Genomic DNA, 16,992 nt, shown 5'->3' on the forward strand with positions numbered 1-16,992 from the left:
AGGAAAAAGGAGTCTATAGCTTTTGAAACATATACACACTTTTGTTTTTTTGTTGAGACGGAGTCTTGCTCTGTCACCCAGGCTGGAGTGCAGTGGTGTGATCTCAGCTCACTGCAACCTCTGCCTCCTGGGTTCAAGCAATACTCCTGCCTCAGCTTCTCGAGGAGCTGGGATTACAGGCACGTGCCACCACACCTGGCTAATTTTTATATTTTTAGCAGAGATGGGGTTTCGCCATGCTGGCCAGGCTGGCCTCGAACTCCTGACCTCAGGTGATCCACCCACCTCAGCCTCTCAGAGTGCTGGGATTACAGGTGTGAGCCCTCCGTGTCTTTTCTTTTCTTTTTTTTGAGACAGAGTCTCGCTCTGTCGCCCAGGCTGGAGTGCAGTGGCGTGATCTTGGCTCACTGCAAGCTCCACCTCCTGGGTTCATGCCATTCTCCTGCCTCAGCCTCCCTAGTAACTGGGACTACAGGCACCCACCGCCACGCCCAGCTGATTTTTTGTATTTTTTAGTAGAGACAGGGTTTCACCGTGTTAGCCAGGATGGTCTTGATCTCCTGACCTCGTGATCTGCCCGCCTTGGCCTCCCAAACTGCTGGGATTACGGGCATAAGCCACCGCGCCCGGCCCCTCTGTGTCTTTTCATGACTCGACAGCTCATGTATTTTTATCATTGAACAATATTCTACTATACGGGTGTACCACAGTTTATCTATTAACCTATTGAAGGACATCTTGGATGCTTCCAGGTTTTGGCAATTGGGAATAAAGATGCCATAAACATTCCTATGCAGAATTTTGTGTGGAATATCAATTTCCAACTAACTGGGTGTGTATCTTGGAGTACTGCTGGACTGTATGCTAAGACTATGTTTAGCTTTGTAAGAAACTACCAACTGTCTTCCAAAGTGGGTGTACCATTTTGTATTTCCACCAGCAATGAAGAGGAGTCCCATTGCTCTACATCCGTATCAGCATTTGGTATTGTCAGTTTTTTTTTTTTTATTTTAGCCAGTCTAGTAGGTATTAATATGTAGTACCATATTATTGCTGTTTTAATTTGTAAATCCATAATGACATATAATACTGAATATTTTTTATATGCTTATCTGCCTTCTTTGATGAGGTGTCTGTTCAGATCTTTTGCCCATTTGTAAAACCAAGTTGTTTGCTTATTCTTGAGTTTTGAGTTATTTGTATATTTTAGATATAACTACTTTAACATATATGTGTTTTGCAAATATTTTCTCCCAGTCTGTGGTTTGTCTTTTTATTCTCTTAGCAGTCTATTTTGCAGAACAGAAGTTTTATTTTATTTATTTTTTTGAGATAGAGTCTCACTCTGTCACCCAGACTGGAGTGCAGTAGTGATCATGGCTCACTGCAGACTCAACCTTCTGGGCTCAAGTGATCCTTCCACCTCAGTTTCCTGAGTAGCTGGGACTACAGGTCCACATCACCATGACTGGCTAATTTTTTTTTATTTTTTGTAGAGACAGGGTCACAGTATATTGTGCAGGCTGGTCTTGAACTTCTGGACTCAAAGCATCCTCCCACCTCGGCCTCCCAAAGGGCTGAGATTACAGACATGAGCCACCACACCCAGCTTCCAGAAGTTTTATTTTTATTTATTTTTTTTGAGATGGAGTCTTGCTCTGTCGCCCAGGCTGGAGTGCAGTGGTGTGATCTCGGCTCACTGCAAGCTCTGCCTCCCACGTTCACACCATTCTCCTGGCCTCAGCCTCCTGAGTAGCTGGGACTACAGGCGCCCGCCACCGCGCCCGGCTAATTTTTTTTGTATTTTTTTGTAGAGACGGGGTTTCACCGTGTTAGCCAGGATGGTCTCGATCTCCTGATCTCGTGATCCTCCCACCTCGGCCTCCCAAAGTGCTGGGATTACAGGCGTGAGCCACCGCGCCTGGCTGCTTCCAGAAGTTTTACATTCATTTAAGTCCAATTTATTTATTTCATGGATTATGCTTTTTGTGTATCTAAAACCTCATCACCAAACTCAAGGTCACCTAGATGTTCTCCTATGTTATCTTCTAGGAGTTTTATAGTGTTTGGGTTTTACATTTAGATTTAAGATCCATTTTGTCAAGGGCTCTAGGTAGAAGGAAAAAAGAATCCATTTTAACATTTTAAGTTAAGGGGTAAGGATGGGTCTAGATTCTTTTTTTTTTGCTTGTCGATGTCCCATTATTCCAGCACCACTTGCTGAAAAGATTATCCTTCCTCCCTTGAACTGTCATGTTCTTTCGTCAGAGAGAGTGGGCCATATTCACGTAAGCCTATTTTTGGGCTCTCTATTCTATTCTGTTGATCAATTTGTCTACTCTTTCTCTAATGCATGCTGTCTTCTTTTTTTTTTTTTTTTTTTTTTTGAGATGGAGTTTCACACTTATTGCCCAGGCTGGAGTGCAATGGTGCAATTTTGGCTCACTGCAACCTCCGCCTCCTGGGTTCAAGCGATTCTCCCGTCTTAGCCTCCTGAGCAGCTGGGATTACAGGTGCCTGCCACTACACCCGGCTAATTTTTGTATTTTTAATATAGATGGGGTTTCACCCCATTGGCCAGGCTGCTCTTGAACTCCTGACCTCAGGTGATCCGCCTGCCTCAGCCTCCCAAAGTGTTGGGAGTGCGGGCGTGAGCCACTGCACCCGGCCTATGCTGTCTTGTTTACTTGCTTTACAGTGAATCTTGATGTCAGGTAGTGTCAGTCCTCTAACTTGTTCCTTTTAAGTACTATGTTAGCCATCTAAATCTTTTGCTTTTCCATATAAACATTAGAATCAGTTTGTCAATATCCCCAAAGTAACTTGCTGTGATTTTGATTGGGATTCTATTAAATCTATAAATCAAGTTGGGTATAACTGACATCTTAATAATACTGAGTTTTCCTATCCATGAGCACGGACTGTCTCTTTATTTACCTAGATCTTCTTTATTAGTTTTGCAGGTTTCTTCAAGTAGGTCCTGAATGTATTTTGTTAGATTTATGCCTAAGTATTTCATTTTGGGGGTGCTAAATGGTATTTTGCTATTAATTTCAAATTTCAATTGTTCACTGCTGATATAAAGGAAAGCAACTGACTTGTACATATTAACCTTATATCCTGCAGCCTTGGTATAATCACTTATTAGTTCTAAGTGTTTCCTTGTTGATTTAAAATATTTTTTTTTTGTTTTTGAGACTTGTTTTTTGTTTTGAGACTCTTGTTGCCCTGGCTGGAATGCAATGCCATGATCTTGGCTCACCGCAACCTCCACCTTCCGGGTTCAAGCGATTCTCCTGCCTCAGCCTCCCAAGTAGCTTACGGGCATGTGCCGCCACGCCCAGCTAATTTTGTATTTTTAGTAGAGACGGGGTTTCTCCATGTTGGTCAGGCTGGTCTCGAACTCCTGACCTTAAGTGATCCACCTGCCTCAGCCTCCCAAAGTGCTGGGATTACAGGCATGAGCCATTGCACCAGGCCTGATTTAAAATATTTTTAATTATTTTTATTTTTTTGTCTTTTTCTGATTTAAAAGAATTTTATCTTATCTCACCTTATCTTATCTCATCTTATCTTAGAGAGAGTCTCACTCTTGTTGCCCAGGCTGGAGTGACCACTGTGCCCGGCCTTATTTTATTTTTTATTCAGACAGAGTCTCACTCTGTCACCCAGGCTGGAGTGCAGTGGCGTGATCTTGGCTCACTGCAAGCTCTGCCTCCCAGGTTCACGCCATTCTCCTGCCTCAGCCTCCCGAGTAGCTGGGACTACAGGCGCCCACCACCATGCCCGGCTATTTTTTTGTATTTTTTAGTAGAGATGGGGTTTCACTGTGTTAGCCAGGATGGTCTTGATCTCCTGACCTTGTGATCCGCCCACCTTGGCCTCCCAAAGTGCTGGGATTACAGGCGTTAGCCACCGAGCCCAGCCAAGTTTTTTTTTTTTTTTTTTTGAGACGGAGTCTTGGTCTGTTGCCAAGGCTGGAGTGCGGTGGCACGATCTTAGCTCACTGCAACCTGCACCTCCCTGATTCAAGCAATTCTCTGCCTCAGCCTCCCAAGTAGCTGGGATTACAGGCGCCTGCCAACACGCCCGGCTAATTTTTTGTAATTTTAGTAGAGACGGGGTTTCACCATCTTGGCCAGGCTGGTCTTGAACTCCTGACCTCGTGATCCACCCGCCTCGGCCTCCCAAAGTGCTGGGATTACAGGCGCGAGCCACCGCACCCAGCCAACAGTTTTTTTTAAAATGCAAAAATTCCTGTCCTCACAGAGCTTACCTTACAGTGCGAGAGAAAGCTAATAAATAAAAATATGTCTGATGGCAATAGGTACAAAGAATCTGCTGATAGATCAGATGAGGGGAGTGAGGAGAAGGAGCCAAGGATGATTGCATTGTTTCTGGAGGAATGGGACTACCATTTACTGAGAAGACTGTGGGAAGAGTAGGGTTGAGTAGGACAGGATGAAAACAGGAATTTGGTTTTAGACATGTTGAGGTTGAGGGACTTACCAGCCCCTGAAGTGGAGATGTCAAATAGGCAGCTGGCTTATGTAGTCATGTGTTGCTTAATGACAAGGGCATGTTCTGAGAAATGCATTATTAGGCAATTCTGACATGGTGCCTACATCATACAGTGTACTTACACACACCTAGATGGTCTACTACACACCTAGGCTGTATGGCATAGCCTATTGCTCCAGGCTACAAATCTGTACACCAAGTTACTGTATCGAATACTGCAGGCAACTGTAAAACAATGGTAAGTATTTAAGGATCTAAACATATAAAAGGTAATGTGTTATGACAGCTATGTCACTAGGTAATAGAAATTTTTCAGCTCTATTATAATTTTTTTTTTTTGAGAAAAAGAGTCTCGCTGTGTTGCCCAGGCTGGATTGCAGTGGCGCAATCTTGGCTCACTGCAACATCCACCTCCTGGGTTCAAGCAATTCTCTTCCTCAGCCTCCTGAGTAGCTGGGATTACAGGCATCTACCACCACGCCCAGCTAATTTTCATATTTTTAGTAGAGACGCAGTTTCACTATCTTGGCCAGGTTAGTCTTGAACTCCTGACCTCGTGATCCACCCGCCTTGGCCTCCCAAAGTGCTGGGATTACAGGCGTGAGCCACTGCGCCCGGCAGCTCTATTATAATCTTAAGGGACCACTATCATTTATAAGGTCAGTCACTGACCTAAGTGTCGTTATGTGGCACATGACTGTATACGAAACTCAAGTTCAGGAGAGAATTCCAGGCTACAGATGATAGTTTGAGATTCATAAGCATCTAAGTGGTCATTAAATCCTTCAAATTAGACGAGGTCACCTAAGCAGTGACTCAGAGAAGAAAAACACAAGGACTCTGGGGCTCTCTAACATTTGGAGCTTGGGAGATTTAAAAAAAGTAGCAATGGAGATTTAGGAGGAGTAGCCAGTGAGGAGGAAAAGCAAGATAGAATGGTGTCTTGGAAGCCAAGAAAAGACAATGTTTCAAAGACAGCATGACCAATGTTAAATGGGCTGATAGGTCAAGTGAGATGAGTACTGAAAACTGAACCCTACTTTTAGCAATGTGGAATTATCAGTGAGCCTGAAAAGAAGGCTCAAGAGTAACTGGGAGGAGATAAAGCAAAGACAGAGAGCATAGCAAACTCTTTCAAGGAGTTGTGCTATAAAGGGAGGCTGAAGAATGGGACAGTATTGGAGGGGGATGTATGGTCAGGAGGAGTTTTCTGGGGCTTATTTTTTCTTCATTAAGCAGGAGAAGCTACAGGATATGTTTATGTTAATGGGAATGATCCAGAAGAGAGAGACACTTAGGAAACAACAGCAGAAAGTGAAGCTGTTTGAGAAGCAAGATGATTTCTTTTTTTTTTTCTTTTCTTGAAACAGAGTATCACTCTGTCTTCCAGGCTGGAGTGTGGTGGCCCGATCTCAATCTGGGCTCACTGCAACCTCCGCCTCCTGGGCTGAAGTGATCCTCCCACCTCAGCCGCCTCAAACTGCTGGGATTACAGGCATGAGCCACCACACCTGGTCTAGATGATTTCTATTAGTAATAAAGACATAGATATGGCTGCTATTATTGCGGTTTATTGCCTTTCATCATAATTGATGTAAACGCAAACTTTTGGTTAGAGGTTAGTAAAAGTGACATGCAATTTTTCTCCCATCTAAGTTCATGAGCCCCCCTAGTTTCAGGGTATGATTATGCAAGTATGTGGCTGAGGTAGAGTAGATGACAAGACCATTGGAGGAGGGCAGGTGAAGGAACTGAGAGGCTGGGGTTTTGTGGAAATCATGTAAGTGGACAGTGAAATCTCCAAGAATTCTGAAACAGTGGTGGTCCTAAAGGAAGTGACAGAGAGCTGGGAGCTAAAATCTCAGCCTCCACCTGAATGAATGCTCCCTGAGTCAGGGTATTCCCAATGCACGAGGCAGCTTCTCCTACTTCTGGATGATCGTAATTATAGGAAACTTCTTCCTTATTCTGAATTACATTCTACCACTTAACATTCCCCATCTTGCTCTTGGCTCAGCCCTCTAGAACTATTCAATCCCTCTGACTTAAGATAATTCTTGAAGCAGCCTAGACAGTTCCCAGTGTTCTCTTTTCTAGGAAGAACATTCTCAGGTCTTTCAACCACTCCTTATACATCATGGTTTCCAGTACTTTCACTATTTTGGTTGCTCTCTTTGCAATACACTTGATTCATTGTCTTCCTAGAGGTGACAGTCAGTGGCATGATCTTCTGACTTCCCTTCTGCTATTCAAATCACTATGGCAATTAATAAACACTTTATTTTGCCAAGATGGGTGTGGGTACAACATTGTTACTGAGCAACAGCAAAACATCTTATACAAGTTATACAAAGATGTTTTTCCTTTATAATCTGTAGCCTTCTGCTATCCCTGCTAGATTCACAGTGATTAATGTTATGGTGGTGGAATTACTGACAAGAAAGAATGTTACAGTGTCCATGTTTCTAACACATGGCAGAAAATACTATGAATTAGTGCGTCAGAAGGAGTACTTACAAGAATATCGGTATTTTCAAAATAATTCTTCCAGTATGGTCTGATTTTCCTCTGTCCACCAATGTCCCATACATTCAGTTTAAAACCTTGTGACTGTACACTTTTGATGTTGAAACCCTGAAACAGGGACAAAAACGTCAAGTTTTATTAAACTTTGGGATCATAATTCTGACAAAGTTACATTTAACAGCTATTTTTTTATTAATTCTAAAGTACTCTGCCATATGTGATACTGGTAATGCTGAAAATGGTTTGTTGTGACAGAGAATAAAGAAACATATTTATACATGCTTGTTTCATCCAGGTTGTGGAGTCAGTGTTAATAATGTCAGGCTAACACAATGTTTTTCTACAATGAACATATATACATATATAATTACTGAGGATAACTCCAAATGAGAATAGCTCTAATTAACCAACACACATCACATGCCCATGAATCTTCAGGATGGTAAAATTTAACAGGACATTTCATGTAACTAACAAAAAAAAAAGCTGAATCTGAAGACTCAACAGAAAAGAACACAAGCTAAATTTAAAGAGGCAAAAGCTACAAATCTAGAGGATTAGATTCTTCAAGAGAAGCTCAAAATAAATTTCCTACAGGGATTAATCAGGAAAAACAGCAGTACTGAGGATGCTATGGGGGAGGCTGGGTTTGTAACTCGAATATATCAGCCCAGTAGGGAGGTGGAGCCCTCAGTTGCAGACACTGATGGAAACAAACAAGTGGTCACTTAAAATTGTGCTTTCTGGCTGGGCACGGTGGCTCACGCCTATAATCCCAGCACTCTGGGAGGCCGAGGCGGATGGATCAGGAGGTCAGGAGTTCGAGAACAGCCTGGTCAATATGGTGAAACACTGTCTCTACTAAAAATACAAAAATCAGCCAGGCGTGTTGGTGCATGCCTGGAGTCCCAGCTACTCAGGAGGCTGAGGCAGGAGAATCACTTGAACCCCGGAGGCAGAGGTTGCAGTGAGCTGAGATCATGCCACTGCACCCTGGCCTGGGCGACAGAGCGAGACTCCATCTCAAAAAAAAAAGAAAAAAAAAAAAAAGTGCTTTCACAAGGAACAATGATGAACTTGAACTTGAAAAGGAAGTCTTTTTTTTTTTTTTTTTTTTTTTTTTTGAGACAGAGTCTCGCTCTGTTGCCCAGACTGGAGTGCAGTGGCATGGTCTTGGCTCACTGCAACCTCCGCCTCCCAAGTTCAAGTGATTCTCCTGCCTCAGCCTCCTGAGTAGCTGGAATTACAGGTGCCTGCCACCACGCCCAGCTAATTTTTTGTATTTTTAGTAGAGATGGGGTTTCACCATATTGGTCAGGCTGGTCTCAAACTCCTGACCTTGTGATCCGCCCACCTTGGCCTTCCAAAGCGCTGGGATTACAGGCATGTGCCACTGCGCCCAGCTGGAAGTCTTTTTTTTTTTCCGCAGAGTTGCACTCTTGTTGCCCAGGCTGGAGTGCAATGGTGCGATCTTGGCTCACTGCAACCTTCACCTCCCAGATTCAAGCGATTATCCTGCCTCTGCCTCCCGAGTAGCTGGGATTACAGGCATGCGCCATCATGCCTGGCTAATTTTGTATTTTTAGTAGAGATGGGGTTTCTCCGTGTTGGTCAGGCTGGTCTTGAACTCTCGACCTCAGGTGATCCGCCCGCCTCAGCCTCCCAAAGTGCTGGGATTACAGGCGTGAGCCACCGCACCGGGCTGGAAGTCTCCATTTTTAAGACAGTTACTTGAGGTGAAACTTCGAGGAAGGTGAGCAAATCAGGGACAGGCAGAATTGCCAGCTGGGGGTCAGTGTGGAAAGAAATTAACAAGCCCTTTGGGGTTCCCAGAGAATGTATTTCATGAACAAGAATTTTTTTTTAAAGTCTTTTTGCAAAAATTACATAGGGAAACCAGGATTTGAAAAGCCCAATCAACAGCTTGCTACCACAGAAGAGACATTTCATCCAGAATAACTGGAGTTAGATAGGTTTGGGGATGCCTCCACAAACATTTGTTTCATGTGGTAGCCTGTCAACACTGCTGCCTGGCATAGAAGAAGGCACAGTGCAATACGACAGGAACATTGCCACCCAATTTCCACTGAGGATACACAGTCTCTGGAGGGTAACTGGGGATCCTGCTGACTCTCACTTCTCTAACACGCCAATGACTGAATACATTAGAAGTTCAAGAATTCTAAAGGGAAATGGCTTAAGCTTATTGAAAAAAGTTTCATTGTGACTCACTGGCAAAACTACTTTAGTGTATTTAAAAATTCCACACTCAACAATGATATTAAATGTCAAACTCAGTAATTCTGAATCCTTTCTGGAATAAAGCAGAAAATAAATAACAGTAAATCTTGGAATACAAGTAACAGTAATCTTGGAATTTGACCATATGTATCAATGGGCTTAAACATCTATAAGTCATGAGACTCAACAAATCTAGGAATTTATTCTGAGGAAATAATAATGATGAATGGGCAAAAACATTTAGAGATGTATATTACATAAGTATTTACATATATAATAACATAGAAAGATGTTCATGATCTATTATTAAGTGAACAAGAGGAGACAGGTTCAGTGGCTCACACCCATAACCTCAATTTTGGGAGGCTGAGGCGGGAGGACTGCTTGAGCCCAGGAGTTCAAGGCCAGCCTGGGCAATGTAATGAGACCCTATCTCTACCAAAAAAAAAAAAAAAAAAAATTAGCTGGGTGTGGTGGCACATGCCTGCAGTCCTAACTACTCAGGAGCCTGAGGTGGGAAGACTGCTTGAACCCAGGAATTTGAGGCTGCAGTAAGCTATGGATGGTGCCACTGTACTCCAGCCTGGCCGACAGAGTGAAACCCTGTCTCTAAAAAAAATCTATATCTAGATATAGATGATACAAGCTAGTATATCCTCTATGAGCCATCATATTTTTTATTTTAAATATACCCATCATATATATGCATAGAAAAAACTTGATACATTCCTAAATGTGAACAGTGGTATGTCTGACTGGGCATTATAGGTGACTTCTAGTTTCTCAATTGTATTTATTTATACTTCCTAAATTTACTACAATGAGCATATATTACTTTTCCTAATATAAAACAAAAAACATAATAAAAGTTTGTTTTTAAAGAATATGAAACCTTGACACAATATAATATCAGAGTCACCTATAACACATCAAACAAAGCCTGAAGGTTAGAATGAGAACTTTGGGTTCCTAACTTTGAGTTTATTTCTGTGTTTGCAGTGTGGACGTCTTCACGTTAGTGTTCTTGAGAGATACAGTTTATTGCTAATACTAAAAAAACAAAAAAACCCCACAAGCGCATGCACACAAAAACCAGTGCTGCTTTTTCTGGCAGAAATCTTGACACACTAATATGTGTTTTCAGCCCTTCTAGGCTAGACTACTGTAATTTGCTTGGGCTATACATTAAATTTGTTCAGAAGCTGTAAAATTGTTCATTTGGTAGCAGATGAAATGACTTTTCCATAAAGAGTTGTGAATCAGTAAGACTCATGGGCCGTGAAGTATGCATGCACGCCAGCACAGCCATTCAAACTTGACACCAGGGTCTTATCACAGTACAGTGATGGAAAATAACTCTGGTTTTGCTAAAACCTCTAACCTTTAATGCTCAAACACTTTAAAGTGACTAAGACCAACAAGCTCTCCCTGTTGGCTTAGCCAAAGGTCAGGCATTCTTAGGATTTCCTACAGGGAATGAGCTCTAAGAAGCCCACTACAGTTTATCCAATCAGGTCTTGTCTTTTTTTTCTTTTCTTTTTTTTTTTTTGAGATGGAGTCTCACTCTGTCGCCAGGCTGGAGTGCAATGGCACAATCTCGGCTCACTGTAAACTCCGTCTCCCAAGTTCAAGCCATTCTCCTGCCTCAGTCTCCTGAGTAGCTGGGATAACAGGTGCACGCCACCACACCCAGCTAATTTTTGTATTTTTAGTAGAGACAGGATTTCACCATGTTGGCCAGGATGGTCTCCATGTCCTGACCTCATGATCCGCCCACCTCAGCCTCCCAAAGTGCTGGGATTACAGGCATGAGCCATGGTGCCCAGGACTTGTCTTTTTTTTTTTTTTTTTTTTTTGAGACGGAGTCTTGCTCTGTCGCCCAGGCGAGTGCAGTGGCATGATCTCAGCTCACTGCAAGCTCCACCTCCTGGGTTCACACCATTCTCCTGCCTCACCCTCCCAAGTAGCTGGGACTACAGGCACCCGCCACCACGCCCAGCTAATTTTTTGTATTTTTTAGCAGAGACGGGGTTTCACCATGTTAGCCAGGATGGTCTTGATCTCCTGACCTTGTGATCCGCCCACCTCAGCCTCCCAAAGTGCTGGGATTATGGGCGCGAGCCACCGCGCCCGGCCCAGGACTCATCTTTAAACCTCCACGCTGCGAGCACTATCATTCCCTTATCCTTTATGCTTTGCTTGCTTGCCCTTTTCAGGAAAGAGGAAGGTTGATGAGACTGCATTTAAAAAGGCGGGTAATTGGCCGGGCAAGGTAGTTCACGCCTGTAATCCTAGCACTTTGGGAGGCCGAGGCAGGCGGATTGCCTGAGCTCAGGAGTTTGAGACCAGCCTGGGCAACAACGGTGAAACCCTGTCTCTACTAAAATACAACAAATTAGCCAGGTGTGGTGGTGTGCACCTGTAGTCCCAGCTACTTGGGAGGCTGAGGCAGGAGAATCGCTTGAACCCAGGAGGCGGAGGTTGCAGTGAGCTGAGATTGCACCACTGCACTCCAGCCTGGGAAACAGAACAAGACTCTATCTCCAGAAAAAAAAAAGGCAGGTAATTTTTTTTTTATTTTAAAAATTGATATATATTTGTATTTATTAAGTCTGAAAAGTACACGGTAAAATATTAACCATGGTTTTTCTCAGAGTTTTCTCCTTTATACTTTCTCTGTGTTTTCTACATGCACTACTTTCATAATCAGAGAAGAGAAAGCTATTTTTTAAAAAAGAATAGGCTGGGTGCGGTGGCTCACACCTGTAATCCCAGCACTTTGGGAGGCTGGGGTGGGTGGATCATTGAGGTCAGGAGTTTGAGACCAGCCTGGCCAACATGGCAAAACCCCAGCTCTACAAAAAAATACAAAAATTAGCGGGGCATGGTGGTGTGCGCCTGTAGTCCCAGCTACTAGGGAGGCTGAGGTCCAAGAATTGCTTGAACCTGGGAGGCAGAGGTTGCAGTGAGCCAAGACTGCACTACCACACTCCAGCCTGTGCGACAGAGCAAGACTGTATCTCAAAAAATAAATAATTTAAAGAAATAAAATAAAAATAAAAAGAATATGGGTACTCAGATCTGCTGGATTTGTCTATATACACACAAACACACACGTGTATATATGTATACATATATTTTAAATTGTAACATAACACGTACAATATGCAGCTGCTGAGGACATGTGCGGGTGGGGAAGGAGGGGCACAGACGGAAGAGGGGTGCATGTGCTGAAAGGTGCTGTGTGGAGGCTGAAGCCCAGCGGGATGCAGATGCTGCACTGGGGTGGCCTGATGAAGTGGGTACTGTGAAGTGTGTCCGCGTACACATTTTAACATTATAACATAAAACGTACCATTTTAGCCATTTTAAAGTGTACAGTTCCATGGCATTAAATACACTCACACTGTGGGCCATTATCCACAGAACTCTTTTCATCTTGCAAAACTGACTCACTGTACCCGTTAAACAATAACTCCCTATTCCCCCTCCCCAGCTCCAGCACCACCATTCTGCGTTCTGTCTCTATGAATCTGACTACTCTAAATACCTCATGAGAATGGAATCTCTTACACATTTTTGAAATCTGGTTATCTTTAGATTGTATAGACTTTTCTCAGAGACAAAACTTGGAAGTGGACAAAACTGTATTTCCCATTTTGTCTTTCACATTGCTATTATCGTCTTCCTGTGTCACACGGCATCTGGAGCCAAGGCAGTGCTCACCTGTGTAGGTGTGATGTGGCTGATGTCTTCAGATGCAAGCTGCTTCAGAAGAGTGGTCTTGCCAGCATTATCCAAGCCCAGGAGAAGTATTCTCACCTCCTGGTCTGGTGCACTTTTCAACTTGCGCAAAATTGAGAGCAAGCCCTTGAACAACCACAAAGGAGACAGATTACTCTGGGGGCACTGAGTTTGATATTACTGGATATCAGAATAACTTCTCCTTGAAAAAAGTTCTTGGTTATGGAGAGCTTATGTTATTATTTTTCATTCTAATGTCACTTATTCCATTTGCTTCCTCTTTCCAAGTTTCGGTAGAAGTGATATAGTAAATTCAGCAACTTAATAAGTAGCAGGGCTTATTTCTGCTCCTCCTATCAATCTAGCTTAGCAGTCACCCCAAATCTCCTGGGAGTGTGAACTCTACCCCATCTGTGTTTCTAAAGCCCTTTATGTACACTTAGAGCAGAACATTCATTATATCAAACTAGATAACTGATGTTTGTATTTTTCTCCTTTACTAAAGTTTCTCATGGTAAGGGCTATACTTGTCCCATAATGGCTGGCACTTATCAAACAGACACTAGATAACACTTGTGGAATTAAATAGAATGACACACCCAAGTTAACACACGATTTTAAGGTGTTATACAAAAATATATTAAAAGGCTATATAAAATTATAGTTGGGCTTCCTGTTAACGATTTTATCTACTTCATCATTTCACATTCCACGCCTGTATCAAAACATCTCATGTACCCTATAAATATATAACACCATGGACCCACAAAAATTAAAAGGAAAAAATTTTTAAAAAAGATTTTATCGCCGGGCACGGTGGCTCACATCTGTAATCCCAGCACTTTGGGAGGCCGAGGTGGGCGGATCACGAGGTCAGGAGATCGAGACCATCCTAGGTAACACGGTGAAACCCTGGCTCTACAAAAAATATAAAAAATTAGCCGGGCGTGGTGGCAGGCGCTTTGTAGTCCCAGCTACTCGAAATGCTGAGGCAGGAGAATTGCTTGAACCTGGGAGGCGGAGGTTGCAGTGAGCCGAGATTGCACACTGCACTCCAGCCTGGGTGACAGAGCAAGACTCCATCTCAAAAAAAAAGATTTTATCTATTTCAGCACATCTTCAAGACTTCTTCATTCAAAATGTTCTACTATTATCTTTCACAAGACCCTACAGGATAGGTGCATGGTATAGATAATCTGTGTTTTTTAGATGAAAAATTTGGTACAACAGAGAAGTTAAGAAATCATAAAAGGCATCCATGAAGCAAAAAAAAAAAAAAAAACACCAAAATTAACCAAGGAATTTTTTACTGTTAATCTAGTATTTCCCTCTGTCACCCAGGCTGGAGTGCAGTGGTGCGATCTCGGCTCAACTGCAACCTCTGTCTCCCGGGTTCAAGCAATTCTCGTGCCTCAGCCTCCAGAGTAGCTGGTATAACAGGCATGTGCCACCATGCCTGGCTAATTTTTATATTTTTAGTAGAGATGGGGTTTCGCCATATTAGCCAGGCTGGTCTCGAACTCCTGGCCTCCAGCGATCTGCCCACCTTGGCCTCCCAAAGTGCTGGGATTACAGGCCATGAGCCACCTCTCCTGGCCATTATTTATTATTTTTTATGGATAGAAATATAAAGCATGTTGCTGGGCATGGTGGCTCACGCCTATAATCCCAGCACTTTGGGAGGCCAAGGCAGGAGGGCTGCTTGAGCCCAGGAGTTCAAGACCAGCCCTGGCAACACAGTGAGACCCTGTCCCTACAAAAAATAAAAAACAAATAAGCCAGGCATGGTGGCGCAGGCCTGTGGTCCCAGCTACTCAGGAAGCTGAGGTGAGAGAATTGCTAGAGCCTGGGAGGCTGAGATTGCAGTGAGCTGTATTTGTGCCACTGCACTCCAGCCTGGGTGACAGAGTGAGACTCTGTCTCAAAAAGAAAAAAAAAAGAAAAAGAAAACAAAGAAAAAAGAAATAAACCATGTTGATTTTTAGTTAAGAACATAAGAACATCTTTTTTTTTTTTTTTTTTTTTTGAGACACAGTCTCACTCTGTCGCCCAGCTGGAGTGCAGTGGCACAATCTCGGCTCACTGCAAGCTCCGCCTCCCGGGTTCATGCCATTCTCCTGCCTCAGCCTCCCGAGTAGCTGGGACTACAGGCGCCCGCCACCTCGCCCGGCTAATTTTTTGTATTTTTTAGTAGAGACGGGGTTTCACCATGTTAGCCAAGATGGTTTCGATCTCCTGACCTCATGATCCGCCTGCCTCGGCCTCCCAAAGTGCTGGGATTACAGGCGTGAGCCACTGCGCCTGGCGCAAGAACATCTTTATAGGAAAGTTATTTGTTCTGTGCTATAGCTGATGATCTTGTTCTAACGACACATGGCTAGAACAAGAGTCAAAGAATCCCAGAGTTTAAAGGGCATATAATTTAATCTCCCAGCCCAAGAAGAAATTCCTTCAAACTGAGTCTTAGAATTATGTAAAATGGTTGTATTTGTTATTCACATGTACCAGGCAATAATTCAAACCAGTTTGTTCACTAAGATCAAAGGATACTTCTGAGAAATAATTCTCAACAACTGCATCTTTGGACAATCATATGCAAATATGCATAATTATTAAGAATTCCTTTCTGCCTCAGAGACTCTTTGTTTACCACTTCTAGTACTGTATTTGTACTGACTTGCTAAGGACCACATTAACCTTTCTATGCCTCAATTTTTTCCAGCAGTAAAATGGAAGGTTTAGTCTAAGCTAGACAAATTCTATGCCAAAGGATTTGGGGGACCGAGATTGAATAGATTGGAAACAAACAAAAGTCTGGCTTTTTAAAAGGCCAGACTTTTTTTTCCTTTTCCTTTTTTTTGGGGGGACAGGGTCTTCCACTGTGGCATAGGCTGGAATGCAGCAGCGTGAACACGGCTAACTGCAGCTTCGACTTCCTGGGCTCAAGCGATCCTCCCACCTCAGCCTCTCCAGTAGCTGGGACTACTGGCTCACACCACCACACCCCGCTAAGTTTTGTATTTTTTGTAGAGATGGGGTTTTGCCATGTTGCCCAGGCTGGTCTCGAACTCCTAAGCTCAAGCGATCCACCCAAAGGCAAGACTTTTTTTTTTTGCTGTTTTATCTCATCTGGTCTTGAATACTTTGACAGCATTCCTTCTTAAAACTATATTTACGAGAAGTCTCCCTGGTTTCTATTAGCTATATTGCAATCACTCATTTATAATATCACCTTCCAGAAAAGTAAAAATTAAAATTCTGAGATCCTTAGGGGACTGGTGACATAAAAAGGCTAAGAAGAGGAAAACCCATTTTACTACTCATCCGGAGTTCCTGATTGTAAGTGAAAAGAAGAGGTCTCATTACCTCTTAAAATAAGTTATAAAACATCTGGAATTTATCAAATTAGTACATTAAATGACATATAGGCAAAGTTCTTCTCATGCATTTTCTGTTAGTGCAGAAATTATGAAGGAAGATCTGTTTCCTATTTAAAAAAAAATTTTTTTTGGCCAGGTGTGGTGGCTCACACCTGTAATCCCAGAACTTTGGGAGGCCGAGGCGGGTGGATCACGAGGTCAGGAGTTCGAGACCAGCCTGGCCAACATGGTGAAATCCCGTATCTACTAAAAATACAAAATTAGCCAGGTATGGTGGCACATGCCTGTAATCCCAGCTACTTGGGAAGCTGAGGCAGGAGAATTGCTTAAACCCAGGAGGTAGAGGTTGCAGTGAGCCAAGATCATGCCTCTGCACTCCAGCCTGGACAACAAAAGTGAAACTCCATCACAAAACAAAAACAAAAAATAAAACCATATATATATATATATATATATATATATATTTTTTTTTTTTTTTTTTTTTGAGACAAGGTCTCACTCCTAATGCCAGGCTGGAGTACAGTGGTGAAATCATGGTTCACTACAGCTTCAACCTCCCAGGCTCAGGTGATCCTTCCAC

General features: G+C 42.9%; 1 protein-coding gene across 3 annotated transcripts in view; it reads right to left on the reverse strand.

Annotated features, from left to right (window-relative positions):
- The window catches only part of ARL3 (ADP ribosylation factor like GTPase 3), a 43,747-nt gene that overhangs the window by 21,362 nt on the left and 5,393 nt on the right, over nucleotides 1-16,992 (reverse strand). For all 3 annotated transcript variants that reach the window (XM_054436820.2, XM_054436821.2, XM_054436822.2), the window contains exons 2-3: nucleotides 13,015-13,158; nucleotides 7,039-7,155 (exon numbers count right to left, since the gene is read on the reverse strand). In XM_054436820.2, the coding sequence (XP_054292795.1) occupies nucleotides 7,039-7,155; nucleotides 13,015-13,158 (261 nt within the window). The remainder of the gene's footprint in view (nucleotides 1-7,038; nucleotides 7,156-13,014; nucleotides 13,159-16,992) is intronic.

The sequence above is a fragment of the Pongo pygmaeus genome, chromosome 8 (genome assembly GCF_028885625.2).
Source record: "Pongo pygmaeus isolate AG05252 chromosome 8, NHGRI_mPonPyg2-v2.0_pri, whole genome shotgun sequence".
In the NCBI taxonomy this organism is placed as follows: Eukaryota; Metazoa; Chordata; class Mammalia; order Primates; family Hominidae; genus Pongo; species Pongo pygmaeus.